This window comes from Microtus pennsylvanicus, chromosome 5 (assembly GCF_037038515.1).
Source record: "Microtus pennsylvanicus isolate mMicPen1 chromosome 5, mMicPen1.hap1, whole genome shotgun sequence".
Taxonomy (NCBI): Eukaryota; Metazoa; Chordata; class Mammalia; order Rodentia; family Cricetidae; genus Microtus; species Microtus pennsylvanicus.
The window spans coordinates 88,707,606-88,734,504 of NC_134583.1; the positions used below are offsets into that span (position 1 = coordinate 88,707,606).

At 54.8% G+C, this 26,899-nt stretch overlaps 3 protein-coding genes across 9 annotated transcripts in view; 2 read left to right on the top strand and 1 right to left on the bottom strand.

Moving 5' to 3' along the window:
* Window positions 1-12,855, top strand: part of LOC142850072 (uncharacterized) — a 51,475-nt gene extending 38,620 nt beyond the window's left edge. The window contains exons 3-5 of one of the 5 annotated variants that reach the window (XM_075973137.1): window positions 3,889-4,014; window positions 11,905-12,014; window positions 12,433-12,854. The gene's annotated coding sequence lies outside the window, so the exon portion shown is untranslated. Of the gene's footprint in view, window positions 1-3,888; window positions 4,572-11,904; window positions 12,015-12,432 lie in introns of those variants that run through there. The other 4 variants (XM_075973136.1, XM_075973139.1, XM_075973140.1 and 1 more) reach the window with 4 other exon arrangements.
* Window positions 4,727-14,620, bottom strand: Ovol1 (ovo like transcriptional repressor 1). Of its 2 annotated transcripts, none has more exons than XM_075973142.1 (4): window positions 14,205-14,620; window positions 7,791-8,004; window positions 5,678-5,867; window positions 4,727-5,457 (listed from the first exon to the last, which is right to left on the bottom strand). In XM_075973142.1, exons 1-4 carry the CDS (start codon window positions 14,273-14,275, stop codon window positions 5,162-5,164), a joined length of 771 nt encoding a protein of 256 aa, XP_075829257.1. In that variant the 5' UTR covers window positions 14,276-14,620; the 3' UTR covers window positions 4,727-5,161. The 2 variants fall into 2 exon arrangements, with proteins under 2 accessions (XP_075829257.1, XP_075829256.1); XM_075973141.1 differs by having other exon boundaries at window positions 7,791-8,008.
* Window positions 14,220-26,538, top strand: Ap5b1 (adaptor related protein complex 5 subunit beta 1). 2 transcript variants are annotated; one of them, XM_075973134.1, is made up of 3 exons: window positions 14,220-14,339; window positions 23,670-23,841; window positions 23,943-26,538. In XM_075973134.1, the coding sequence occupies exons 2-3, from the start codon at window positions 23,692-23,694 to the stop codon at window positions 26,424-26,426; spliced, it is 2,634 nt and encodes an 877-aa protein (XP_075829249.1). In that variant the 5' UTR covers window positions 14,220-14,339; window positions 23,670-23,691; the 3' UTR covers window positions 26,427-26,538. The 2 variants fall into 2 exon arrangements, with proteins under 2 accessions (XP_075829249.1, XP_075829248.1); XM_075973133.1 differs by lacking the exon at window positions 14,220-14,339 and adding an exon at window positions 23,171-23,299.
* Window positions 26,539-26,899: the final 361 nt, after the last annotated feature.

The window sequence follows — 26,899 nt, forward strand, 5'->3', positions numbered from 1 at the left end:
CCTGTCAGCTCAGGTCAGCAGCTGGACGTGAAACAGATGATGACACGGTGACCCAGTCACCACCACTCACAGCTCTGGCCACCTTTAACATTCCTGCTGACGTTTGAGACAGGGTCTTGTGTTTTAAAAGTTTGGCTTGGATAGGAACGAATGCAACCATTTTATAGAAGTCCCTCCATGGCTTTACGGTCCATGGTTTCAGGTCCCAGGTTCATTACAGTTAAAAGAATTCATGGAAAATGATGTATCTTGAGATGAGAGGGAGGAGAGCGAGAAGAGGGAGGAGAACAAGCACACGTCCATATAACTCTGTAGATCAGCAGAGACAACTGGTAACAAACACTGTGACCCCAAAGAAAGATAGGACGATCCAATTTGTTATGTTTTTAAAACTACATTTATTTATTTGTGTATGCATGGAGGTCAGAAAATACCTCACAAGAGCCAGTTCCCTCCTTTCTTTGTATTTGTCCTAGGGATTGAACTCAGGTGGTTAGGTTTGGTGGCAAGTGCCTCTCACATTGAACCATCTTCCTGGCTCCGGAGATGCAGTCTGTAACGTGCCTGCCTTCTCCAGCCTGGATCTCTATTCTCCATGAATCCTCTGCTACTGGTTCTGCTGTGGCCCCCTTATGCCTCCAGCCTGGTGTCTGCAGGGGGGGGGGTATAGGAGGGGGAAGAGTGGAAGACATTGGTGCATCAGAAGAAGCCAACATGGCCCTTCCTGCCTATCAGCCTGGGCAAGAGAACAGCTGTCCAAACAGGATCCAGTAACTTAGGGAGGGGCTGGCAGAGGCGGGAAGGAAGCATGTTGGTTTTGGACAAGAGAATGGGACAGCTTAGGCTGGGTGTCTGCCACCACCTGAGAGAGTAGACCCAGAGGATGGGTCATAGAACCTCTTCCCACAGGAAGTCAGGCCCTCACCACCCCAGCCACAGCCAGGCACAACATCCCCACTGATCCCACACTTTCCTTCTCATTTTGTCCATTCACCAACATTTCCTCCCAGGTCCGCCTTTTTAGGGATGGCCATTGTATCTGGAAGTCATGGCCACAGTACTTTTACCTGGTCCCATAGGATTGTGGGTGAAGGAGCCTTGGAGATTACTTTTGCCCTGCCTGTAATCCCTGGAACGGGGCCTTGTGGCCGTTCCTGACCACGGCTCCTCAGGCATTCTCAGCCAACACTCCCATGGCCAGGCCAGGCCAGGGCTGGAAGGCTAAGTTCTTCAATCGTGTCGGCACCCATCTAGCTCTGGTATCTCACTGGTCCAGACTCTGTGGTAGGAACCAGCTGAAGAGACTTTACCCCCTTGGGCTGACAAGCTGGTTCAGAGAAGAAAGGTTTTGTCACCAAGTCTGAATACTGAGTTTGATCCTCATGACCTATGGCATGGTAGAAAGGAATGGCTGGCTCCTGAAAGTTGTCTTTGGGGCTCTGTGTACCGCCTGTGCACACGCATACATATGCACACAAATAAGTAGGTAAAATATAATAAAAAGCTGGGAGTCGTGGTACACGCCTTTAGTCCCAGCACTTGGGGGGCAGAGGGAGACGGGTCTCTGTGAGTTTAAGGCCAGCCTGGTCTACAGAGTGAGTTCCAGGCCAGTCAGAGATGCATAGACTCTGTCTCAAAACAAATAATAATAATAATTTTTAAAGAGACTTTCTTTCCTCCTAGTGACGTGACGTTTTCCTAGCCTACCTCTCCTCAAGGGCCTTTTCCCCAGCGTCAGGCAGTCTCCTCTCCGCTGTGATTTGTCAGGATGCTTTCTTCAGAGGATCCCTGAAGCAAGGCCTCAGACTCTTCTGAGCAGAAAGGGACTTTCAAACTTTGTAGATGAGGAAACTGAGTGGCTGACTAAGGTCTCACAAAGTGGAGAGGGCTGAACCTGCCCTGCCTCTCGGTTAGGCCCAGGAGGCATTAAGAGTTGTGGCAGCAATGCTTCATCTTGCTTTGTTTGTTTATTTTCTAAGAGTTAGGCACAGCCTTCCAACTGAGCCACACTTTCTAGTCTTTTCTTTCCTTTCCGTGAGTTCACGAGCATTCACATAGCCCTGCTAACTTGGAAATGGCCCTTAGACCCTGAAGTCATGACCTCCCTTTATACCAAAGCCTTGAATTTATCTCCTGCTCTCTCACACTAACCCTGCTGACCAGGCCGGCCTCCAATTCCAAATCCTCCTGCTTCAGCCTCCAAATGTTGGGATTATGGGTGTGTGACCCTATAACCAGTGGAGACCACATATTTTGTTGTTGTTTTTGTTTGTTTTTCAAGACTGGGTTTCTCAGTAGCTATGGAGCCTGTCCTGGAACTTGTTCTATAGACCATGCTGGCCTCGAACACAAGAGATCTGCCTGCCTCTGCCTCCCCAGTGCTGGGATTAAAGACATGCGCCACCACCGCCAGGTGAGACCACACTTCTGAGGTTGCATTGTCTGTTTTTTATGGGGAGCCCACATCTTATTAACCTATTGAATGTTGCCTCATTTGCACCATCATTTGCACCATCACTTACACCACTGTGCAGTTCTCTGCCAGCAGTCTGTAAAGACTTCCTGGCACAGGCAGGGTTGGGCTGGGTGACGCTAATCTGACCCTACTCCAGGCCGCGAGACTCCCCTTTACTGGGCTTGAGGACAATGACAGAATCTACCTGAGGCTGCCTACGGAGTCTGGTGAGGTCATCTGTGTAAAGCACTTCCTGTGCCGGGACCAAGTGCTGTGTGGTCTCCTGGATTCTTTCATCCCATCTTTGGGGATATGTGGTTCCTTTTCCTTTGGTCCCACCCTGACAAGCAGTTGGGAAGGGGCTAGGATAAATGCCCCCAGTGTTCATCCAGAGCTAGAGACCCCAAGCCCATGCAGACCCTCGGTGGGATACCTGAGCATTAGGCAGATGAAGAAACCCCAAGAGAGGCCCCAACTGCCATCCCCTAGATCAGAACAGGCTGCACTGGGATCAGAGATACATACTGACCACCGGAGACCTAGCTTCATCCTGCTGGATTCCTTTTTATTATTGTTATTGTGAGACTGGGCCTCACATCACCGTCCAGCTTCAGCGTCTGATACACCTGGGTTGTTGTTTTGTTGTTGCTGCTGCTGCTGTTGTCTGAACTCCTAAGAGATTACAGGTATCACAGCTCCCAGTTCAGGATAGGGTAGGCTCTCACTATGCAGCCCTAGCTGGCCTAGAACTCCATCTGTAGATCAGGCTAGCCTCAAGATCCAACTGCCTCTCCATCTCCTGAGTGCTGGGGTTAAAGGGCTTGTCGCCAAGCCCAGCTTAGGTCAGGGTCTTGTTTTGACATAAACCTAGGCGACTGAGAAAAGGCTTGGCAAAACGCAGCAATTGTTTTAATGAATTTCTCTGCATGGAGGAAAAAGAGGTCCAAGAGGAAAACACAAACAAACCCCCAGAAATCCAGAAAATATTAGTTCTCTGACTTACTAGTTGAATAGGTTATAAAACAAGACAGTGACACTAGCTTACGGTGGCCTCGGACTGGCAATGAACTTAAGGATACAGAGATGTAAACACAGTGCTTCCTGACATGGGATTCTCACACTCGAGAACGTAGGAGGATAAGCAGCCAAGACACACCAAGGAAAAATAAAGCGAGTCTCCATATCAGTCTCTACTACGTCCAGAGATAGTCTCAGAAGATTCTGTCCTCCGAGGCTGGGGCAGATCCTGGGTTCGAGCACACTGCACAGAGAAGGCAGGGAGGTTGGGCTGTGTTTGGCGTTCGGGGGCTTCCCAGCCTGTCATGTTTTGGGCCTGTCTTGTGCGTCTGTCTCTCATTCTCTGCAGGTTGCCTGTAACTCCTTGGACCCATAAAATACCCCTTTGACCTACAACCCTTTTCTGGTCTCAACAGGACACCAAACACACCAGCGGACGAAGACCCCCTCCCCCAGGAGCCACTCAGTCCAAAGGCATTTGGGAAACAAGACGACAGAGACATTTTATTAACTATCCACCCGGCTCCCTCTCAAAGTTTCTGGTATGTGGATTATTATTCTGTCTCAAATTTTGTTGCTGCTGAAGAATTTTTGACTTAGCCAGGAAAAAAACCCAGAATGCTGGCCTGTTGCTGCCTTTGTCTTAGTACTTCAGATGGTGGACTTGGACTTGGTGTCAAAAAAATCACTAGTGCATCTGGCCAAAGAGTGTCAGTAGGACCCGCCCCCAGCCGTAGCCACACCCAACAGTCAGCTGTCAGCAGGCTTACCAGGAAAACTGGGGCCTGGAGAAGGATGTGGAAGGAGGTGATGCCAGGGAGGGAAGAGAGAGAGGTGAGGCACTGTCCATGGGCAGGGCAGGAAGAAGGTCTTTAATGGAACATCTCAGAGAACAGGGAGGGTCTGCATCACCACCCCCAGATCCTAGGCACAGAGGAGGTTTGAAATGTCCAGGATAAATAGAACCAATGGGGTTGGAGAAAAAGCCAGCTCCATCCCCTTTAAAAAACAGTCTTACTGTGGGCACCAAAAATATATTAATATCTGTACATTTGTCATCTTTTAAAAAAAGGCAATAAAACCTCCTTGGTACCTTGTAGTTGGCTTGTTAAGAATGAGGTGATATGGAAAGCCATGAGTGCACATTCAGACATGACTAAGTCACACATAAAGCCGTGTGACACACACACAAGCACACACATGGCTGTACACAAGTGGGGCTCTGATGTAAAGGCAGAGCCCTTGGAACCCTGAGAATTAGCCCTGCAGGCATGTGAGCCGCCACCAGCCCCACCGCCGCCCTAGTTCGCAGGGATGCTCTTTGCTGGGGTCAGCTCTGCAGTCCACGGGGATCCATTGCCCGGCTTGTACTCCAGCTCGCCTCTTGACACATCTCCAGTGTCCTGCCACAAGGAAGCAAGGCCTGGCTCTGTAAGCAGCTGTCTCTAATCACTTGGCCTCGCGCCCGCTCAGACACAGGCACTCATCGTCCTGGGCTCAGAAGGACCCTGCCTGTAAAACAGACTTCCCAAAATGAGCACAAGACAGTGCCTGACCGCGCAGGTGTGCCTGGCATGAGGCACTAGGGCTCTGGTCCTGATCCCTGGTGTTCTGGCAAGAGGCTGCAGGAAGGTGAACCCGCTAGGCAGTGGGGAGGGAACCCCCGTCCTTCCTGCAGGCCTGTGCTGCTCAGAGGTGGGGGCTGCCCTGCAGCAGGGAAGTGACAGTGTTCTGCAGGGCCACAGCTACTTTCTTGGAGGTCTTGCGTAGCAGTGGGCTGTCGGGGTGGTTCTCCTTGAGGTGCAGGACGTGACCCTCCTGACTCTCAGAGGTGCAGCCGCACTCCTCACACACGTACAGCTTGGCCCGGCGCTCCTTGTACGCATACTTCTGCTGCACGCCGTGGATCTTCTTGAGGTGGGACTCCAGAGAGCAGCGCTGGGTGAAGGCCTTGTCACACAGGCTGCACTTGTAGGGCCGCACTCCTGTGGACAACAGGGGGCGGCATCAGGACCTGACAGGGACTGTGGAGCCTGTCCGAAGCCTCCGTACACACAGAGGTCAGGACACCTGAGTGCCAAGTAACCAGGTGACTTGGGAATCAAGTCCTTGTCTATGAATTCAGGACACTGCCCTAAGCTTCAGGATGTGCCTCCCAGGTCCCAGGCAGGTCGGAGGCATGCCCTCTGGACAGACTTCACTTACCAGTGTGGGTTCGGACATGTCTCTTGAGGTCAAAGGTGTCATTGAAGCCCTTTCCACAGTATGTGCAGAGATGCCTCTTGACATCGTTGTGACATTTCATGTGTCGGTTCAGCATGCGCTGGTAGGTGAAGGCCTTCTGGCAGATGTGGCAGGTAAAAAGGTCCCCATTTGGACTGTCCCCCAAGGTCACCTGTGAGTGAGGACGGTATTTGTGGCAGATATCTAGAAATCAGCGCTATAGGCTGGCAGATATGCCAGCCCCCTTCCATCCCCACAACACTCTCAAGAAAAGCAGGCCCACCCTCCAGAGCCAATAACCCGTGATGTGACATTTGCTAAGAGGAGATGCAAAGAACCTCTGGGTATTGGCCCAGCTTCCTGTTGGGTCCCCCTTTTGAGGCTGTCACCTTGAACTTCTCATCCTCCTGACTTTATCTCCCAAGTGCCGGGGTTACAGGAGTGTGCCATTATGCCTGGTCCGCGAGGGGCTGAGGGTGGAACTCAGGGTTTTGTTAATACAAGGCAAGTCCTCTGCCCACTGAGCTAAATCTCAAGCCTTAGAAATAGTTTTCTATCTTTGTATAAAAACTTATTTTATGTCTATGGGTGTTTTCCCTGCATGTATATGTCATGCCTGTGCGCCACATGCTTGCCAGTGCCCATGGAGGCCAGAAGTCTTATCCCTTGGAACTGGAGTTACAGACAGCTGTGACGGGTGCTGTGGGTGCTAGGAATTGAACCTAGGTCCTATGGAGGAGGGCTGGAAGACTGATGAGCCATTTCTACTGTTTCATCATTTTCTTTATTAATTATGGAAAATTTCAAATTTATGCAATGGCGGAAAGACTAATGTCACGATTCCTTGTCCATTACCGGGTGCAGGTCTTCTTACTCAATCTTTATTACCCTCCTGCTCCTTGTCTGGGTCATGTGACACACCCTGGTGCCACCACCAGACACTGTTTAGAGCGCTGTGACAGCATTCTGGGTGTGACCACAAAGGTGTGGCTGAGCGACCAGGTCTCTTCCTTGACTGTTCACAGTGACTGGGCTCTGTCAGGGGCCTGCCACTAGCCCTTCCTCCTGAGATCCTGGACATCTGTCATACCACACTTCCATTGGCACCCCTCCCTTTATCCTGCTTTTGGTGTTCGGAGAATTCCCTGTCTCTTGCCAATTAAGATCCTTTGAGCCAGGCGGTGGTGGTGCACGCCTTTAATCCCAGCACTCAGGAGGCAGAGGCAGGGGGACCTCCGTGAATTCGAAGTCAGCCTGGTCTACAGAATGAGTTCCAGGACCTATGTCATGTCTCCTATGTTGTCCTGTCCTGTGTTCTTCTCTCCCTCCCTGTAGGGATCTGAAGGGTAGAGGAAGGCCTGGCAAGGAGGTTGAGCCTAGTGACTGTGACCAACGTAACCTCTTTGCCGCTACCCCCCAGTTATCCACCTCTGGCCTTTGCAGGTAGGAAGAGAAGGGACAGAACTGTCCTTCCAGCCATAGCTAGTCTTTTGACATGAGGGATGGCCCCAGAAGAACACCTTTCCGCTACATCTCCACTGGCAGGTGCTCCCAGGCCTTGGGGCTTTGGGGAGTGTCCACCCAGCCCGGGCAGCCGGCTGCTTCCTCTCCTCTGTGACAAGCCATCTGTACTGCCTCATGTAGTGCTACAGAGCAGGAGAGAGGGTGGGGTGTGTGCTGCCCCTGCCCCGTGCACACCCTGCTCACTGCCATATACTTAAGGAACAGCAAACTACCCCACTGACCCAGACCTCTTGCTCCCTGCCGCCCATATTGGACTCTACAGATGCAGCTGGGCCTGGCTCCAGCTTCTTCACCTTGAGACCTGGTGTAAACACGCGGCTCTTCTTTAGCTCTCCTGGCTTTGCGGCCATAAATGAGAGAGATCACTTGCTGATACAGACTCCAAAGGGTTGGGTGACCTCACTTCCTATCTGTTTCTTTCCTCTGTGTGCTCCAACTAAGTGAGTCTCTGTGAAAGTCACAGTCCACGACTCGGATTGGTCCCCTGTGTCATAGCTGTGCCCCTAATCTGTGGGTTAGACATGGCCTCTACACATGACCCTGGACCTCGAGAAAGAATGAAAATTATTACCTTCATCTTGGTTCTTAGGAAAGCCTGGTCTCTGCTTTGGGAATCTGTCAGATGGTCCACATCTTCAGGGGGTAGCTGGGCCACCACACAGGGTCCTGGGGCCACACTATAGCTGGAGTTCCGAAGACTCATGTCCAAAGCCAGAGGGCAAGAAGGGGGTTCAGCCACAGATGGCTCTGGTTCCCGGTAGGGTGGGGGTGGACAGAAGCCCAGGCTGACTGGAGAGAGAGAGAACAGCCAGATGAGGGTGGGCGGAAAAGACCCATCAGAGTTCCAGGAAGATTCCCGAGCAAGAAGAAGACTAGAATCTGCGGCCTCTCTTCCTCCTGCTGCAGGCATGTTGCAGAGCAGGGCAGGCCCCTGGGCCTCGGATGCTGCACCTCCCTCCTGCCCATTCAGGTGATTACAGGTGACACCAGCCAGGAGCCACGGCCCCTGAGTAGCTTCTCTTAGCGGAACTGGGAGTACTGAATTGCCCAGCCAATTATGCTGCCAAGTGTCTGCCTGCCACACCTGGGCCAGTCGCTCTAGATTCCAGCATGCCCTTACTCCTCTGGGGACAAAGGGCACCACTGGAGGCCTTGGCAGGAAAGGCTCCTTCAGACTCATTCAAGCCCAGATGGTTCCTGGCCAACTGGACCCTTCTGGGCCTATTCTACAGGCAGACCTTTGGGGTTTGGGTGGTCCTAGCCTTTCCTCCCTGACCTGGCTAATCTCTGCTACTGTAGCCCATCAGGATCCTGGGCTCAGACTGGGCACAGCTCTGTCAGCAAAGAGGCCAGGTGGGTGGAGAGGGAGGAGGCCAGGGAGCAGCAGGTGGATGCTCGTAACAGTCTCTGGGCGCCCTGCCCAGGGCTTACACAACCCTGCTCCACTGCAGGACCGCTCACTGTGGCAGTCAGGCTGGGCGCCCTCCGGCACTGCAGTGGCATCACCGATACCTGGCAGCCCTTTGACAAGGCCGCTCCCCTCAACAAACACCATGAACTCAACGGGCCAGGCCTTCCAGGCTGAGCTGGGACCCTGAGCCCCGGTCCTTACAGGACAAAGAAACACAGGTAGCAAGTCTCAAGGCCCACAGAGCTGGGACAAGAAGTATAATTTTCCAATTAGTCAGTACAACCTAAGCTCTGTACTTAAAAAGCTATAAATTAGGAAGTTTCCTAGTTTCAGAAGGAAAAAAACCTCAGGAGGGGGGCCTTATACAGAAAGGATGAATGAATAGGATTTCAGGGCCTCGAGCCCTCTGAATACTGTATTCCAAGCAAAAGATGTCAATGTAGGGCAAGGACCCAGGCTATTACCCTCACCTCTTCTAGGGGACCGCCAGGGTTGTGGGGGAAGGAAAATATAAAAGTACCTGAGTTTCGGGAGAGGCCCAGTTCTCGCCCCCTCAAAACACAACAAAGTCTCACAGAGGGAGAATGCGCCTGCCTGCCGCCCAGAACCCGTTCTTCTGGCGCTGGCGTCCGTCTGTCCAGGGGGTGGGGGACCTTAATGAACCATCTCATTCCAGGAGTTGATTCACTAGCGCCTGGCCCCGGCCTGGCACCTGAGCTGGCATACCACCTCTCTCTGAGCCATGCTGACTGGTGTCAGGCTCAGAGACCAGTCTCCTGTAGTGGAGCCTGTGTAACACCCAGGCCTAGGACCAGGAGAGTGGGGTCAGAGTAGTGGCGACTCTGGTGCCCACTCAGACAGGCCTTGGCTGAAAGTCCAAAACTAGATGACAATTTCCGCTTCTCAGCCCAAGTAGAGGAAAATGTCACTACCACCATCCTCATCCTGTTACTTGGGCTGGTGTGAGGGACACTTCTGAGAGGGTGGAGGATCAGCCTGTGAGGTGAGCTGTCACACTTGGCTCCTTGGCCCTATGGAGGAAAGGCTGGGCTAGGAGTCTAAGGCCTGCAGTCTGCTGTAGAGGACGAGCCCTGGCCTTTCTTTCCTCCTACACAAACCCGGGGAGGTTGCTAAGGACAGCAGACAGGACAGAGCTGGCTCAATGGGCACTCCACGCTGTATCTACCCGAGCAAAGGGCCAATACGACTGCCAGGGTGGGGATGTTTACCTCAGTTTACCCACCCCACCAAACCTGTCTCCCTGCCACCCCCACAAAAGTGTCTCTACAGGGCTGCACGCACAGGGAGTAGCCACTGGCATCCTCTCCACCTATCCCAAGTGCCACTGAATGGCAGGAGGCAGAACTGGTTGCGCCTTGCTGGTGCTCCTCTCTGTCCCTCTAATTAGATGTTTCCTGCAAGGCAGTGGCCACGGTGGCTACTACTCATTGCCCCCGCCCACAGCCACCGAGTGTGGCAAGGCCAGTCTGGCTAACCCTCTCCCTCCTCCCTCAGGGACTGGTAAGTTCTGTCCTGTTGCCTTTACCTGGGCGATGCTACAGAGCTGGCCTGGAGCAGCAGACCAGATTTGAAAAGGCCTTACCCTCCGCAGGCCTCCTTTCTTTCAGTCACTGGCCCAAATACCAGGCAGACTGCCAGGTCCTAGCCCATAAAAGGCCTCAAGACAGGGCTGCACATAGGCCTGGCCCTCAGCTTTCTGGGGAGAGCCTGGACTTCCGGCCCCCCAGCTGACCTAGCAAGTGCTGGTGAGCGAGCGTGAGTGTGCACACCCAGGCTGGCTTTAGGCTGCCTTGTACACTGATCTGGAAGGGCTGGGTCCCTTGTGTTCAGCTCTCTCAGTCCTGCGCATCAGCCAGCCATCACCTGAAAGGGACAGCAGCAGCCAGTGGGCAGGCGCTGCCGTGCCAGAGCGCAACAGGCCTGTCTCTTCGCCTTTTGTTGCCCTTCCGCTGGATAGGCAGGAGCCGCTTCCTTTCCCAGTTGCTTTCCTTTCATGCAGCGTCTGTGCTGAAGTTAGACTCAACTCTCGGCTCTCGTGCCAGCGGGCCAGGCCCTGAATGGACGAGGAGCCTACTGGCTGTGTGTGGCATCCTTTACCCTGTCACCCGCACAGACTGGGGGCCACCTGCCTCTCATGTGCTGTGCGCTGAAAATGAACGACGACACAAATATCCACAGTGGCTGAGCTGTGCTCCCTCCTCTCCTCCCCAAACCTGGAGCACTGTTTCCACCATCTTCTCTGGGACAGTGCAGCAGCATCTGCCTTAGGACCCCAAGCTTGGGTACAGAGCAGCTTGCACAACAATGTCTCATACGACAGTTGCATTTCCAGCTGCTCTTCTATGCGTGTCCTGCCCAGGGCGCTCAGCAGTCGCTAGAATGCTCATGAAAACTCAGCCTTCCCACACATGTTACATGAACTGGGGGTGGGGGACACAGCTGATATTACAGCCAATCCTACTCAGCCTGGAAAGAACAGTCAGAGTCAGGCAGATCTCTGAGTTCAAGGCCAGCCTGGTCTACAAAGTGAGTTCCAAGACAGCCAGGCAGGGCTACATAGAGTAACCCTTTTTCAAACAACAACAACAAAAGCTGGGCAAGTCCCCGCACTGTCTAGAGCAGTGTCAGGCTGGACCGTGTTGTCTGGAGGAATACCGGCACTCTTGCACTTCAGCCTCCTTGATCCGGGTCTTCAGTTTCTTTGAGACAAGGTCTCAGACCCCGTCTGCAGCTGACCTTGAACTCCAGATCTTCCTGCTTGCCCTGTCCAAGTGCTGAGATTATAGGTGTGCCCTCAACGTAGCCGCCAAGCTTTGGACCTGTGCTGCCAGAACAGACCAGCCAGCCAGAATATTGCCCGGGGGAAGCTTGGACGTGGGGGGCCTCAGAGCCTAGAAGAGGCTCCTGGAATTCTCCTGGAGTTCCAGTTTTCTGGCTCAGTCCGTCCCCAGGTCCCTTCCCGACTGTTGCTTCTTCCCTCAGCAAGGACAAGCTGTAGAGAAACTGTCCCACTACAGCGCCTTTAGCCCTTCCACAGTGCAGGACTGGAATTTACCCCCGGCCAAGGGTACCTGCCTCAGCCTACAAACAAAACAAAAAATCCTTCCCTGTCACCACAGAGTAAACATACTACCAACAGACTCTGGTACCAAGAGAGATGGTGGATGGAGAGAGGAGCCGAGTGAACCCCTAACTTGAGCTGTCTTCAATAGGGAATGGGGTCATTTCCTCACTTGCCTGTCTTCCATTGTAGGCTCTCAGCTGTGCCCTCAGCAAAGGTGAAGGAGTGACGGCCCTGAGAGAAGACCCTCTGGAAGCTTGTGTAGGGAGCAAGGCTGACGTGATTGTGAAGGGCAATCCCAGGTCAGGCCCAGCAACACACCATCCTCTGTGTGTGGTCAACCTTCCCCTCCAGGTAGTCTCCATGAAACTTTGAGGGTCTCAGGGATCCTTGGCGGGAAGGTCAGAACGTACACGCTCCCATGTTCCCCAGTCCTCCCACTGGGGATGGGGTCATTGCTTAGCTGGTCAAAATGTGCCCCAAGAATCTGTGAGGTAGGGTGACAGAAACGTGCCTAGCCGGCTCCTGGGGTCATGGCTGGCTGGTGATGGAATGGCTCAGCCAGGAGACAGAACCCACCTCCTGCACTCCAGTCATCTGAGGCACCCAAGCGTGGACTGAGGCCATTCCCTTTTCATTTCCAAATCTGTGGGAAAACTGCGGCTCCTGTGGACCACCTAATTTAGAGGAGGAAAATTGACCCATAACTTCTACCCACAGGTCTTTCTCTTCACTCAACCAACGAGGGGAAATTCTCCTAAGAGCGTATTTCCCAGCCTGGGCGATCCTGAGAGAGGGAGCGACTACCTGCACTGCATGGCTCCTCATCAGGACAGCCGTAGTAGGTGGCAGCGACCACCCAGAGGCCGCCTATCTCCTCGACTGGACAGGCTGCGAGGCCAGGTCTGTGGTCTTTGTGACCCTCAGATCTGTGCTAACCCCAGGAATCTGAATGATTTGAACAAACGGAATATCTTTGTCCTTCGTGAAAGTCAACATATGATCTGTTACTGATTGGGATATGAAATAAAACTAAAAATAACAGCACTCTGAGCCTGGCTCAGACACCGCTCACCTTTAGCACAGTCCAAGTTCAGTTTATCAGATCCCAAGGAGCAGCTAAGCAGCAAGTCAAACACAGATTGGGGAGGAGGCTGGAGCAAGGAAGGGGCTGTGTCCCTCACTGGCCTTCCGGAGGTGGAGCGCTGGACAATTGGCCAAAACACTTAGCCAAGCAGAAATCACAAAATCCCAAGCCCATACCTCAGGTGAGGAGGCACCCTTCCCTTTTTGCCTCCTATTTTCTCACACTGGAGATTCTAGGACCTTCTGGCCATTGCCTTGTTTAAGAAGCCTTCAGAACAGCCTTACGGCCCCTTGAAATAAAGTTAAGTTGTAAAACATCCTACCACCACTGGATCCTGGCAGAACTCACACAAAACACTCACATCCAAGACACTAACAGCTTATTCAAGAGGGAAACTGAGGCAAGAGCCCACACAGGGTCCTCACTCACCACCCCCATTCCCCCACTTTCTTAAAAGCCTGGGTGGTGCCAGAGAGCCTGCAGATCAAGGGTCAAAGTCGGTTGGTTAATTACCACCTCCCCCCCACCCCCGCTTGGAGGCGCAGGGCAGTACGCTCCTGCCCCACCCCCAAGCAGGGGAGGGGGAGTTGAGAAAGCGCTTGCCTCCCTATCTAGGGATCCAGGGTTTTTGTATCGGGAGCAGAAGTGTCCTTGGGCTCTGGAGGAAGATGCTGCCGGAGGAAGAGACAACTCCGGTTACTAATTCTAAGATGACACGCAGGCTGTCAAGGCGTCTTCCCTAAATAAACTAGTACACCAGCTTCCTGGAGTGTGTACCTTAGGTGTGGAGTGGGCTCCAGAACTCTCTTTTGCTTAGTGTCCTCTGCAAGGGTGAACAGAGGTGGGACCCAACACCACCTTGTCTCAAGGGCAAGCAAGGTGCATCAGGTGTATTTCTCAGCAACTCCTGGACCATCAGGCTGGAGACCAGGGAAACTCGGAAGCCCTGAACCTCGGCTCTCTTATCTTAAGCGAGCAGTGTTGTGTGTGCGACTAAAGCTCCAAGTTTTCCTTTACAATGTAGCCCATGTCTTAGCGGAAACTCCAGCTCCTTTCCAGTCCCCCGCCCTCCCCACCAAAGTGGCATCGCTTCAGTGATCCTCAACTGCCTCATGAAAGAAAGTCCAGGTTTTCTGGATTTACGATGCGAGAGCCCGGGGTGGGGGTTGGGGGGCGTCCCCTGAGCCGTGACACACCCCGCTGCATCCCCGGCGGCGCGGGCCTGCGATCCCTAGTCTGGGACATCGGCCGAGCCTCGGCTTGGAGCCCCATCCGCCTTACCGTGCTCCTCCCGCGCCGGGGGTCGGTCTGCGGCGGGAATCCGCGTCCCCACGCGCACTGACCGGCGCCGACCGCTTGTCCGTGCGCCCCGCCCTCCCGGCGCCAGGAGCCCGCGATGCCTCACCTGGCACGTAGATCTCGCCGCGCTCCTCGTCTGGGAGTTCGCTCCAGTTCCTCTTGCACGTGGAAACGCATGGCTTCTTCACCAGGAATGCGCGGGGCATCTTCGATCCCTCCTGGACCGGCGCGGTTCGCTCCCGTAAGTCGAGTCCGGATGGTCGTCCCACCTTTTCGGGGCTGAGGCGCGGGAATGGGGACAGTTCAAGAAAGGAGTTCGCCGAGGCGTCCCACGTTCTGAGGGAAGAGAGTACCAGGGACGGCGCGTGGAGCGTCCAACTCCGCCGAAGACCGCCGGTGCCCGCAGAGCGGGTGCAGCCAGGTGCACCCGGATGGAGAAGCGCCAAGCGAGCGTCTCCTGGCTCGACTGGCGTCCCTGCGGCCGCTCGCGAAGTCTTCAAGTGCGAGCTGGACGGACGGGTTCACGCTTTATTGGCTCGCGGCGGTGTGTGTTGGTGGCTCGGGCGGGGGTGGGGTGGGGGTGTTGATCTGATCTAATTAGCTTGGAGTGGCCGGGAGCGCGATGGCGCATGCGTTGGGAAATAACGGTGACAACCCACCTATTTGTTACCTGTCGAACCGGTTTCCATTCCGCTGCGGGTGAGGTGGCCTCGCGGCCCGGGCGGGGCGGCACGACGTGGGTAGGAAGTGGGGGGGTTGGCGGCCCGATAGGGGTGGGTTGGGAGGCGGGCTCCGGTACCCACACCCAACAGCACCCGACCCGACCCGGACCTCCCTTGCCCGGCGTCGTCAGGTTTGCAAACTAGAGTTTCGGAAGGAGCAGGCACGGGAAGGGAGGGCAACGTTATTTGCACCGTCGCTAGCACGCTCTGTGAGCGATGACATAAAACTCGCCCAACAGGCCTGGGCCCAGCCTGACGCGCCCCAGGCACTCGGAGAGGTACAAAGCCGCCGGGCGGGAACAGGCGGCCCATGCCCGCACCCAGCGGCCCTGGATCCCCAAGGCCGGGCTGAGCAATTCTTGATTCAGCACAGAGGTATTTGCTGGGCACCGGCTTCCTACGGGAAGGCACGCCAGGCGGCAGGAGCGCGTAGACTGGGAGGCTCGGAAGCGCCAGTGAATCCAAAAGCTCGAGCCCGCCTTTCGGTTGTGCCGGTGTTTAACCGACCTGAGTCCAACTTAATTGAGGCCAGCGCCATGGCATATAGGCGGACGCGGTCTTCCAAACTCAGAAATAGCCGGTTTTGGGATTCTGAAAATCCGTGAGAGACCAGGTGATGAAGACCCCAGCTGAGGTCTGACCTAGTCCTCTTTGCCTGTTGTACCAGTATCCTCCCTGGGTGGGAACTCAACAAGCAGCTACTCCCCATCCACACTCCTGTGTTCTTCAGTAGGCCCGGTTGGAGTGATGCCCCACCCCCATTGGACTGCCTGGGAGTGTTCCGTGGCCTTCATTCAGCCACTTCACTGTGACACTTTGGCCGTGGCTGAGTTTCTTTTACTGGCTGACCTATTAAAGGCAGGGATGGGACCTGCAGTTAAAGGCTACTAACATTTTAGACTCCAGACCTCAGTGCAACTTTCTCACAGTGTTAAATGTTTGCTGGAACAGACTGTGAAGGAAATTAGTCTGATAAATGAATTCACACAGTTCAAAAGTCAGGAGGCACAGGTCATAACCCAGCACGTGGGGAGCTGAGGCAGGGAAGCTGAACGGTAGAGGCCAGCCTAAATTCATCATGAAATCCTGCCTCAAACACAAAACAACAAGAAGCCAAAGAAATGAAGGCCTTGGAGCTGGCTGAGAGGTCAACGCCCAGGACTCACGTGGCAGAAGGGATAACTGATCCCACAAATTGTTCTTTCACCTGTACAGACACACTGGGTAACTGGTGCCACGCACACATCTGCACAAGATAAGTCAAAAGGAAAGGGAAGTGGTTAGGATGGACTCAGAGGCATTCAGAGGACATTTCAAACATGGAGATACTTGGAGAGACCTTGTACATCTCCCCAGGATCTTTGTGAAGATGGGTGGGTGAGGAGAGACCATCAGCCTCCCTCTCACTGAGCAGGAAGTAGTTGGACCAGGAGCCTGAACTCTCTATTCCCGGAGAATCACAGAGTTACTGGGAAGGTGCTGTGACCCTAAGGGCCATTAAGGTTTGCCACCTCCCTTTGCTGTCCCTGGAGAGCTGTCTGTCATAGTCCACTCTTCCCTATCCACCTCTCATTCTGATCTTGGACCTTGCCCTTCAACTAGCATTAAGTGAGCAACTACTGTATGCTTATCTTTAGCAATAAATCCTGGGGTAGCAACATGGATTGTCTAGGAGGCAACTGAACTTAGCTCACTTTCTTTCTTCCTTATTATTATTGTTGTTGTTGTTGTTGTTGTCATTTTGAGACAGGATTTCCCTGTGTAGCCTTGGTTATCCTGGAACTTGCTCTGTAGACCAGGCTGGCCTTGTACTCGGAGATGCCTGCCCCTGCCTCCCAAGTGCAGGAATTAAAACCGTGCCCAGCTTCCACAGTAGGCATTGAGCCCTTTTGTGGTGCCATCCCGACAGGCTGGTCCCAGGGAGTGCCCAGGAGAGTCTACTTGAAAACTTCACAGGTGACCCTAGATACAGAGCCAGGCTTTCTCATCGGACTAGTTTGGATGTCCAGAAAGCCAGGTGGGGAGCTAAACTGGGCGAAGCCAGCCAGTCCAGTGTCCCTGCTGGTACAGAGTCACAGCGAACAGAGTGAGGTCCAGGAGACTGGGGCCTTTGTGCCATCTCTCTGCTGCTGCAGCTCCTGTGGGATAGCAATACTTACGGAATGAATGGTCTTTACATTTTTGCTTATCTCTTTTATATGTATGAGTGTCTTGTCTGCATGTGTGTCTGTGTCTCACATGCATGCCTGGTGTTTGAGAAAGCCAGATGTGGGCAGCAGTGCACTGGGATTGGAGTGGCAGGTGGGTGCTGGGAATTGATCTCAGGGCCTCTGGAACAGCAACAGGTGCTCTTAACTGGTGAGCCATCTCTACAGCAACTCTACCTTATGTTTTAAGAAGGTGTCTCTCCAATGGGGATGTTCTATCGGGAACTCACCAAGGCCAGCTGGCCCGGGACTGAAAAATCATGGGATAAAACCGGACTCGCTGAACATAGCAAACAATGAGGACTACTGAGAACTCAAGAACAATGGCAATGGGTTTTGATCCTACTGCACGTACTGGCTTTGTGGGAGCCTAGGCAGTTTGGATGCTCACTTCACTAAACCTGGATGGAGGTGGGTGGAGGTCCTTGGACTTCCCACAGGGCAGGGAACCCTGATTGCTCTTTGGGCTGATGAGGGAGGAGGACTTGATCAGGGGAGGGGGAGGGAAATGGGAGGCGGTGGTGGGGAGGAGGCAGAAATCCTAAATAAATAAATAAATAAATAAATAAATAAGGTGTCTCTCGCCGGGCAGTGGTGGCGCATGCCTTTAATCCCAGCACTCGGGAGGCAGGGGCAGGCAGATCTCTGTGAGTTCTAGGCCAGCCTGGTCTACAAGAGCTAGTGCCAGGACAGGCTCCAAAGCTACAGAGAAACCCTGTCTTGAAAAACTAAAAAAAAAAAAAAAAAAAAAAAAAAAAAAAAAAAAGGTGTCTCTCCACCATCAGGTGTGGTGGCACAAGCCTTTAATCCTAGCACTGGGGAGGCAGAGGCAGGTTTTTCTGTGAGTTCAAGGCCAGCCTGGACTATATAATGAGTTCCAGGGGAGCCAGGCTATGTAGAGAGACTGTCTCAAAAATTAAAAAGAAAACTTAAAAAGCTAGGTCCTCTCACTGGACCTAGAACTCGTGGTTTCGGCTGGTTTGCTTGCTCATCAAGCGTTTTCCCACTAAGCCATATGCTAACCCATAGAATAGGGAAGGATTACTGGGGTTGTGATGGTGGTAGGTGGGGTTGCTGAGGTCTGAATGAGAGGTGGGAGCCAGCTGGACAAAATGGCCAAGAGCATAAATCAGAACCAAAAGCTGGCGCCAAGGCCCATGGTAGAAAACAAATCTAGTGTGTGCAGCTGTGGTGGCTGGATGCTGGGAAGGAGGGAAGCTGAAAGCTGGGTCCCTGGCATGACCTGTGATGCTGGATGGAGAAGGAGCAGGGAGGTGGCGGTAAGGAGACCAGGGCTGTGTTGGAGCTACTGCAATGGTCCAAGTAAGAGATGGTGGCTTGAGTCACAGTGAAAACCAAGCCATGAGTCAAGTGTCTTGAATGACATCACCTGTTGGTATAGAGGACAAGAGGATGAAGGGAAGTGGAGCCCGCAGCAAGCAAGAACCATGATGCCCACTGTGAGCTGTCTGGATATGGTACTCAATCCCCATCCCAAAGAGCCTGAAGAGTTAGGAAGGGTACTGGATGGTGAGTGGAACTACTCCTTCCTGCTATCACAGTTCTTAGGAGCCAGGATAGGATGGAGGCATGGAAGGAGCTGTAAACCTGGAGGTCTAAAGCACAAAGGGTCATGGGAGATACATACTGAAGAGACACAGAAAAGAATACAACTGCAGTCAGTGCCTGTGGATCTGGGCCAAGTCATCTACCCTTTCAGGGCCTCAGTTTCCCTAGCTGTGACCTCGGGCTCCTAGTTCTAGCTCTGACCTTTGGCAGTCGAGATTCTGAAGAATGACCTTTTCCTGGGAGACAGCAGCTCTGCAGTGGGCAGCCCTTCAGAGCGGGCTGACGGGGTCCTTTGTCAGCCACCTGAGCAGGTTCCCCTGCACCCCCTCAGCTAAGACAGGTGTCAGACACCCCAGGTTGGCCTCTACCTCCCTGTGTTGCTGAGGATCACGTTGTTCCTCCTGCCTCCATACCCTGCCAACCAGCAGCTTTTCCAGACCGGCTTGGGAATAGACCCATGGAATCTGCAAAGCTCCTGATAAGGGGCCACCCCTAGCCAGATGGCAAAAGGCTGGGGACCATGGCAGAGGAGATGGTTTTTAGCCAAGGTCTGTGGAGTGGAGCTGATTGCTCTTGGTGGGTACCAGAGCGTGGGGTGAAACTCCACCACAGTAGCTACAGGTCCCATCTGCCAGGTTCAGGCCCAGCTCACAGACTCCACATTCTGGCTCTGCTGTTGAAGTCATCAGCGTCCAAATGAGAGTCCCACAGCCCCAAGTCACTGCCTCTCTCTTCCCCACCCCTCTCCCTCTAGCTGCCACCTAGGCCAAGTCCCTGCCACCCTTCACCTGCTCTGGGCTCCCTACTAGCCCCACAACCAGCCATAGATGTTATGAAAATCCATACCCTCATCTCCCTTCAGTGGACAGAGCCCCGAGTGCCCTGTTCCTAAGGGCCTCTGCCTCCTGCCATTTCCCCGTGTGCCCAAAGCACTCCTTCCTCCACCCCAAGCTCTTCACCATCTTCTCACTGTAGCCTCTCCTGTGACCATATTTTTCCCCATCTGGAAACTGACTGCTCCTCATCCAGGTTTCTGACCAATGTCCCTTCTTCCTAGAGCTGATGCCCCTGTTGTCATCTCTACCACCGGATTCTGTTCTCTTTGTTAGCGGTTTGTCATTGCCATCCCACCAGTATCAGGATTTCTAGGACCTGTTTCTTTTTATCTTTTATATTAATTTTGTATGTATGCATGCACACTAAAGGTGTGTGTGTGTGTGTGCTTACAGGTATGTGACGGCCAGGAACTGAAGTCAGGTGTCTTCCACAGTTGCTCTCTACATGTGTTTTCTTCCTTGCTTCTCTCTCTGAACTGGCTCAACTGGCTGAGCTCCCACAATCCTCTTGTTTCTGCCTCCCTAGCACTTGGGTCATAGGTGCTCCCTGCTACACTCAGCCTTTGTTTGTGCAGCAAGCCCCAGCCCCAAGGGTCCCTATTTACAACACTATGTTTAAAATTATTTTACCATACCGTGGTACCACACCTTGGTCATGCTAAGCAAGCCCTCCACCCATTTCTCTCTTACTTCCTGAGTCGTGGTCTTGCTAAGTTGACCTAGTTGACCTTAATTTTCTGTAGACCAATCTTGAAGTTTTGACCTTTCTGCCTCTGCCTCGGGTTCTTGAGTGGTTGTGATTTCAGGTTGGGAGTAACATCTTTTAAAAAAAAAATTTAAAGACAGCCTCACTGTGTAGCCCTGGGCCTGCCTGGAGCTCATTCTATAGACCAGGTTGGTCTGAAACTCTTCTCTGCACCGAGTGCTGGGATTGAAGGTGTCTACCACCATGGCCAACCCAACAAACACCATTTTAAATAGCTTTATTATTATCCATGTTCCATAACCTTCATCCTCACAAAACATATAATTCAGGGGTTTTAGTCTCCAGGAAGTTCTACAGCCATCACCCTAAGTCCAGAGCTTTCTAGGGTTACTATCGATGCTGCGATGAAACACCATGGCCAAAATCAAGCTGGGGAGGAATGGGTTTATTTGGTTTACACTTCCACATCATAGTCCATCACAAAAGGAAGTCAGGACAGGGACCTGGAGGCAGGAGCCTGATGCAAAGACCATGGAGGGGTGCTGCTTACTGACTTGTGCAGCCTGCTTTCTATAGCACTCAGGACCACCACCCAAAATGGGCTGAGCCCTTCCCCATCAATCACCAATTAAGAAAATGCCTTACATTTGGATCCTATGGAAGCATTTCTCAACTGAGTTTCCTTCCCTCCTTTCAGATAACTCTAACTTGTGTCGAGTTTGACATAAAACTAGCCAGAAAAAAAAAATCCCTGCGAAAAGAAACTCTGCACATTGGCAGCCGCCCTCCACTCCCCAACCCCTGCCCTGGTACCTACTATGCTTTCTGGTCCATGGACTCCTTTTGTGAAGCATCCTTGTATCCACAAACCCAGTGCTATGGGGAGGGGGTTCTTTTAGGTCCCATTTTTACAGATAAGAAAATGGGAGGGGGGATACAAGGGTGACAGGCAGACCATGGAAGAACTGGGAAGTGAGTGGGATTGGGTGCACGAAGTGAAATTCCCAAAGACTACACAAAGTTATATTTAAAAAAAATCAAGGCCCAGGGCCATTCAAGGATTAACTTCTCCTTTTTCCAGTGAACTCTCATGCATGGGGAGGGACAGAAATGCAGAGGAGGGAGACGTGAGGGAACAAATAGGAGCTTCTGTCTCCATAGGCCTAATGGTGAGCCAAGGACACCTATCTCCTTAGACCTGATGGTGAGAGCCAAGGACACCTCTCTCCTTAGACCTGATGGTGAGAGCCAAGGACACCTCTCGCATGCCCAGTCTGTTTCGTAGAGGACACTTGAGCAGGCAGGTGAGAACAGGGCCCATTCAGGAACTTGGACATCAAGAGACCCGAGGGTCGCAGAGCCTGCACGCAGCAGAGTCCAATTCCACTTGCAGGAGGTTCTGGAGTTTCACGCAACAGACTGCACCTTTTCTTTTTTCTGGGCTTCTGAAAGTTCATGCGTGACAGACACCCACCCTCAGTACCCAGGGTTGCCAGGAGCCCTGGTGAGTTTAGGAAGACACATCCATCAGGTGCTAGAAACCACACATGCCACCTCAAAGAACCCAAGCCCAGGGAGGCAGAGACTAAAGCATCAGAAGCTTGGGACACAGCCAGAGTTGGACTCCCTGACCCCTGGAAGCCTCTCTCCTCTACTGTAACAGGATTTAATAATCCTTCTTGGCTCCTGGAGAGCTGGGAGACAGGACCTGCAGTTATCAGCGCCCTCTGGGCCTCCGACAGGGAAACCAGACAGGCTCCTACTCCAACCTGCCATCCCAGCCCAGGGCTGCTCTCATCCTGGCCTCTTTCATCTTAGGCCTAATTAGCCAGGCGCCCCACCCCAAAGCTCCTTGAACAGGAGTCATCACTCCCAGTTTATAGATGGGGAAACTGAGGCACCTAGAGGGAAGTGGTTTAGAGCTGTCGCCTGTGAGTCAGCTGTGGAGCCTGAGCCCAGAGGAGGCTTCTAGCTGGACCTGCCCCTCTCCCCGCCCCCATCTCCATCCCCTCTCTCCTATCCTTATTCTGGAGGCCCAGGCACCCTTCCTTTTAGGGTTTTCCCTCACCACTCTCAAGTGTGGCAGGGAAAGGCATGGGCAGCCAAAGGGGAGACAGACAAGTTGCCTGAACGTAGCAATAGGGGTTCAGGTGTTTAATCCTCACAGACTCTAGCAGAAAGCTTGAGGGCGGTGAGCAACGAGATTTGGACGCCAGTAGGTCTGTGCCCTGGAAACTAGCGGCCAACAGATACCCACAGTCTGGGTCTCCTGAACCACAGGCCCAGTTCCAGGGGCGCAGCCTGGATCTAGCCCTCTGGACTCCAGGACGGAGCGCACTACTTGGCCCTAGCAGTCCGGTCTCTACTCAAGCCTTGGTTTCTCAGTCCACATTAGTTGTGCTACGAGCTGAGTGACCTTCCAGGCCCCACCAACACGTACAACCAAAGTCAAGTTCCCGTTGTTTTTCGGCTTCGCGGCGTCTTAAGGCCGGTCCAGCCCGCAGTACTCTAGCCTGCCCGACCCCTATTCGCAATCGGTGTGACTTCGGGCACAGGTCAGCAGCTACTATACGGCTGCGACCCCGGCGCCGGCTCCTCGCCCCCAAGCAGAGCCCGGTCAGCGTGGAGGACGCCAAGCCAAGCCCTGCGGCGCCGGTCCGACCGGTCCCACCGTGACCCGCGCCTGCTCTTCCTGCTCTACCCTGGGTGTGCGTCCCGCGCGCCCCCCAGCGGCCGCTCAAGGACCCGCACCGAGCAGCCGGGCAGCAGAGCTCAGTCCCGAGCGCCGTGCGGGGAGGCTAGGGGACGCGCTGGCGGCCTTCCCCGCCTGCCCAAGCCGCCGTTCCGCTCGAGGGCCTGGGAACGCACCCCATCGGGGAGCGGGCCGGGAGCTCGGCCCACCAAACCCCGCCTCTGCCCGTGCCTGCGGCGGTTTCGGGGCAGGGGGCCTGCAAAGCGAGACAGTTACTCAGACCTGGCGAAACCGGCGTGTCGGCACCTGCCGGCCCGGCAGGCGTGGCAGGCGGAGGCTCCGTTACGCCCCGCCTCTGGGCTCGCCCGGTCCCGGCCGCCCACGCGCCGCGCGCCCCGCCCCGGCCCGCGCCGCCAGCCTGCCAGCCCGGAAGGAGCCGGCCGAGCGCCCGCGGCAGCTGACTCAAGCGGTGAGAGGCCGGCCCGTTACCACGGGCGCCAGGGGCCCCGGCGACGCTGTGGTTTCGGTGCCCTTCGTAGGCGGGCGGCCTAATGAGCTCTCGGCACGCACCTCCCGGGTACCCCCACCCTGATCGCGGCGGTTCCCGTCCCGCAGGGGCTTTGGGCTGCTGCTTTCGGCCTCATCCCCGGAGCCTCCAGATTTCAGCTTGGGACCTTGGGCCCTGGGGACTCAGTTGGGGTCTGCGAGATGGCCCTAGGGTGACAGCAGCCCCCTCTGGGACGGTGGAGGACCCGGGCGCCCTCTGGCGGCCGTGAAGGCCTTGCACGTCCTCGCCGCCGTGTCTGCGGCGGAGGGCCTGATGCTCCTTTCCTCTGCAGAGAATTTAGTTGATGACTGGCCATGGGGCCCCTGAGTCGTGAAGCCTGGACCCAGCGCCTGGGGGCCTTCCGAGCCAGCCCATCGGCCTTCCTGGCAGGTGCGGAAGGTGAGGATTTGGGTCACGACCTGCTGAGTGATCTAAGGAGTGAAAAGCTAAGCGAGCAGACTAAGGTAGGTACTGCCCGTGTGCCCTGCTACGGCCCACATGCTTGCTCCCTGCCACTGCAAGCTGAGCTTCGTCTTCACGAGTCCCTCTTAAATCCGCCATCTAGGTTTCATTACTGACACTGAGCTTGGAGTACTCTGACAAACTGTGGCCTGATGCCCCCGCCGCGGAGGCTGCTGCCACCTCCTTGTTGGACACTCTTATCCTCCTGCCCTCAAAACCTTCAGCTCTCCGGAGGCTCCTGCTTTTGGCAGCCACTACAGTCCTGGTGTCAGGAGGTGCCGTGGGACCCACTTCAGGAGCTTCCTGCCGGCTGCTGCCCCTTCTGCTTGGTTTAGCCTCTGGCCGGGACATGGGACGAAGCTTTGGAAGCGCCTCGGAACAGCGCCACCTACAGGCCACAGCGTGTGAATGCCTTGGAGAACTCGAGCGCTGCAAGCCTGGGCTGCTGGCCGGCTCCCTGGCGACGCTGCGTAGCCTCCTAGGGCAAACGGGTCCCATCCAGCCTATCAGCCTGCTGCTGGCCCTTGTTCTGCACAACACCTTGGTGGTACCATCCAGGGCTGCAGCTGGAGCTGGGCTGCAAGGCCTGCTTGTGGCTGGGGTCTCCTCCGTTGGGAGTTGTCCCTGGGACTGGACACGAGCTGAAGGGCCGGATGCCCATCTTCAGCCCCAGGCACCCAGCTGGCCCACAGCTGAGCAGGAGCATGGCTTTCCATTGCTAGAGCCCAGCCCTGAGGAGGCCCGAGAGCTGAAGGCTGCAGTGGCCCAGCTTCTGGACACCTCCTACCTGCTCACGCCTGTGGCTCAGGCTCAGCTTCTGTGGCTGTTGGGCTGGGCCCTTCGGGGTCTTCGGGGACAGCCACCAGTGCTTTTCAAGCCACAGCTAGTTCGGCTGCTGGGCACAGCACAGCTCACCCTCTTGCACTCAGTCCTGGCTCTCAAGGCGGCCTTTGGCGAGGCTCTGTTCACTGCTCAGGACGAAGCCCTGCTGCTCCGCAGGCTCACCTTGGTGGCCCAGCACCCGGCCCTGCCCTCACCCACACACCTCTTTTACCTGCAGTGCCTCCTGCGTTTCCCAGAGAATTGCCCACTGGGTCCAGAAGGGGAAGAGGCTGCCCCACTGCTGTTGGGTCCCCAGCTATGCCAGGGCCTCATGCCCAGTCTCCTGCATGACCCGATGGTCCTGTTGGCCCGCCTGCATCTGCTCTGCCTGGTCTGTGCTGATGCCGAGGAAGAAGAGAAAGACCAGGTTCAGAGCCCACAGGGGTACCTGCAGGAGCTGATGGCTGGCCTGCAGCAGAGAGCGGCCCTAGATGGTGGTCCCCAGGCCTTGGCCACTCTCTGTTTCCAGGCTTCATACCTCGTTGCCAGGTGCCTGCCTGGGCAGCCTATAGTACGGACATCTTTGATTCATGGACTGGCCCAACTATACCGAGCTCGGCCTTCTCTGGCTCCCCACTTTGTGGACCTCTTAGATCAGGTAAGCCCTGAGCTGAGAGAGCCCCTCAGGGCAGTGCTGCAGCAAGAAGTGGTAGCCAGGCCAGGCAAGAACGAATCACTTTGCTGGCACCTGAAAATGCTGGCAAAGGTGGCAGAAGGAGATGCTCAGGATGCCACCCTCAGCTTCCTACAGGCTGCAGCCGTACACTGCACGGACTGGGGCCTACAACAGGCCCTGCTGCGGGTATGCCGAGCTCTGCTGCGGGCAGGAGCGGGAGATGGCCTGGCAGACTTGCTGCAGGTACTGGCCAGACAGCTAGAGGATGCCGATGGACGGGACCATGCCCGACTATACTACATTCTCTTTTCCCACCTGTCAAGTCCCAAGCTGGGCGTGGCCCTGGGCCCCTCTCCTGCTGCACCTGCCCTGGCATCCTCTCTAGTGGCTGAGAACCAGGGCTTTGCATCAACACTGATGGTGCAGGAGACTCCAGCTCCGATTCGGTTGCGCGTGGGGCCTCAGAAGGCCAAAGGCCCGCTCCTGTCGCTGCCTCTGCAGGTGGAGGCAGTGGAGGGTCCTGTCTACTGTCTGGAGCTGCGCTTCCGTGTGGAAGGACAGCTCTATGAGCCTTTGGAGACTGTCCATATACCCTGCTTGTGTCCGGGACAGCCTGCCCGTCCTCTGTACCTGCCCTTACGGCCCCGCCGCCCAGCCCCTGCCTGCCTACATGTCCAGGCCCTTTATACCACACCTGCTGGCCTCACATGCCACGCTCACCTGCCACCCTTGTCCGTGAACTTTGCTGACCTCTTCCTGCCTTTCCCCCAACTCCCCAAAGGCTCTGAGGTGTGTTTCTTTGATGACCTCTGGAACTCCTGCCTGCCAAAGGGTGTAGAAAGTCGTATGTGGTGCCCACTTGGGCCACAGGGCCTGGAGGCCTTGGTGTCCCAACACCTAGAGCCCTTTGTTGTGGTGGCTCAGCCCCCCACCACCTACCTCATAGCTGTCCGCCTGCCCCCTGACTCCATGCTGCTGCTGCGACTTGAGACAGCTCAGGTGGATGGTGTGCCTGTGGCCCTCAGGACTGACAACTGGGCCGTGCTGCCCCTGGTAGGGGACTACCTCCGTGGCCTTGCAGCCCGCTGAGTCAGGACATGCTCCTGGGGGCTGGTTCAAGGGACTGCCGAAGGAGTATGTTCTTGTAGCTCCTGCCCCATAAAATCTCGTTGATCAACAGCACTCGCTGGCTTGTTTTCTTTTGAACCCTTGTTAGGAGCAGACTTTCTGGGGTTGGGTCTTAAGCCCCCAAAAGATCCAGGCTAGTGCCAGTCCTACAGCCCTCCACAATCCCTGCTCAGACACTCCGAACAATATGTTTCCCATGAGGTCTGGCTTAGCCCAAGGTGACTTCGTGTGAAGGCTGCTGGAGCTTCAAGTTGGGCCTCCTGACGCCGCCCCAGCTGAGCTCAGACTCCATGGCACAGTAGGCTAGCAGCCTGGACTCTGGAGAGAAAGTTTGGTGACTAAATGGCCCCTTCCTGGGCAGTTCTGGTAGGAACCAACTGTAGGGAGGGTGTGCCGGCAAGGTTCTAAGCAGATGGAGGGGCCCACATGGTTTT

Coding starts and splice junctions, on each gene's coding strand:
- Ovol1 (XM_075973141.1), bottom strand. CDS start 14,304: ATGCCCCGCGCATTCCTGGTGAAGAAGCCATGCGTTTCCACGTGCAAG. Junction 8,009..14,204: donor CGGCGAGATCTACGTGCCAG/GTGAGGCATCGC, acceptor CTCTCTCTCCAG/TCAGCCTGGGCTTCTGTCCA. Junction 5,868..7,790: donor TCCTAAGAACCAAGATGAAG/GTAATAATTTTC, acceptor CCTCACTCACAG/GTGACCTTGGGGGACAGTCC.
- Ap5b1 (XM_075973134.1), top strand. CDS start 23,692: ATGGGGCCCCTGAGTCGTGAAGCCTGGACCCAGCGCCTGGGGGCCTTC. Junction 23,842..23,942: donor AGCTAAGCGAGCAGACTAAG/GTAGGTACTGCC, acceptor TCCGCCATCTAG/GTTTCATTACTGACACTGAG.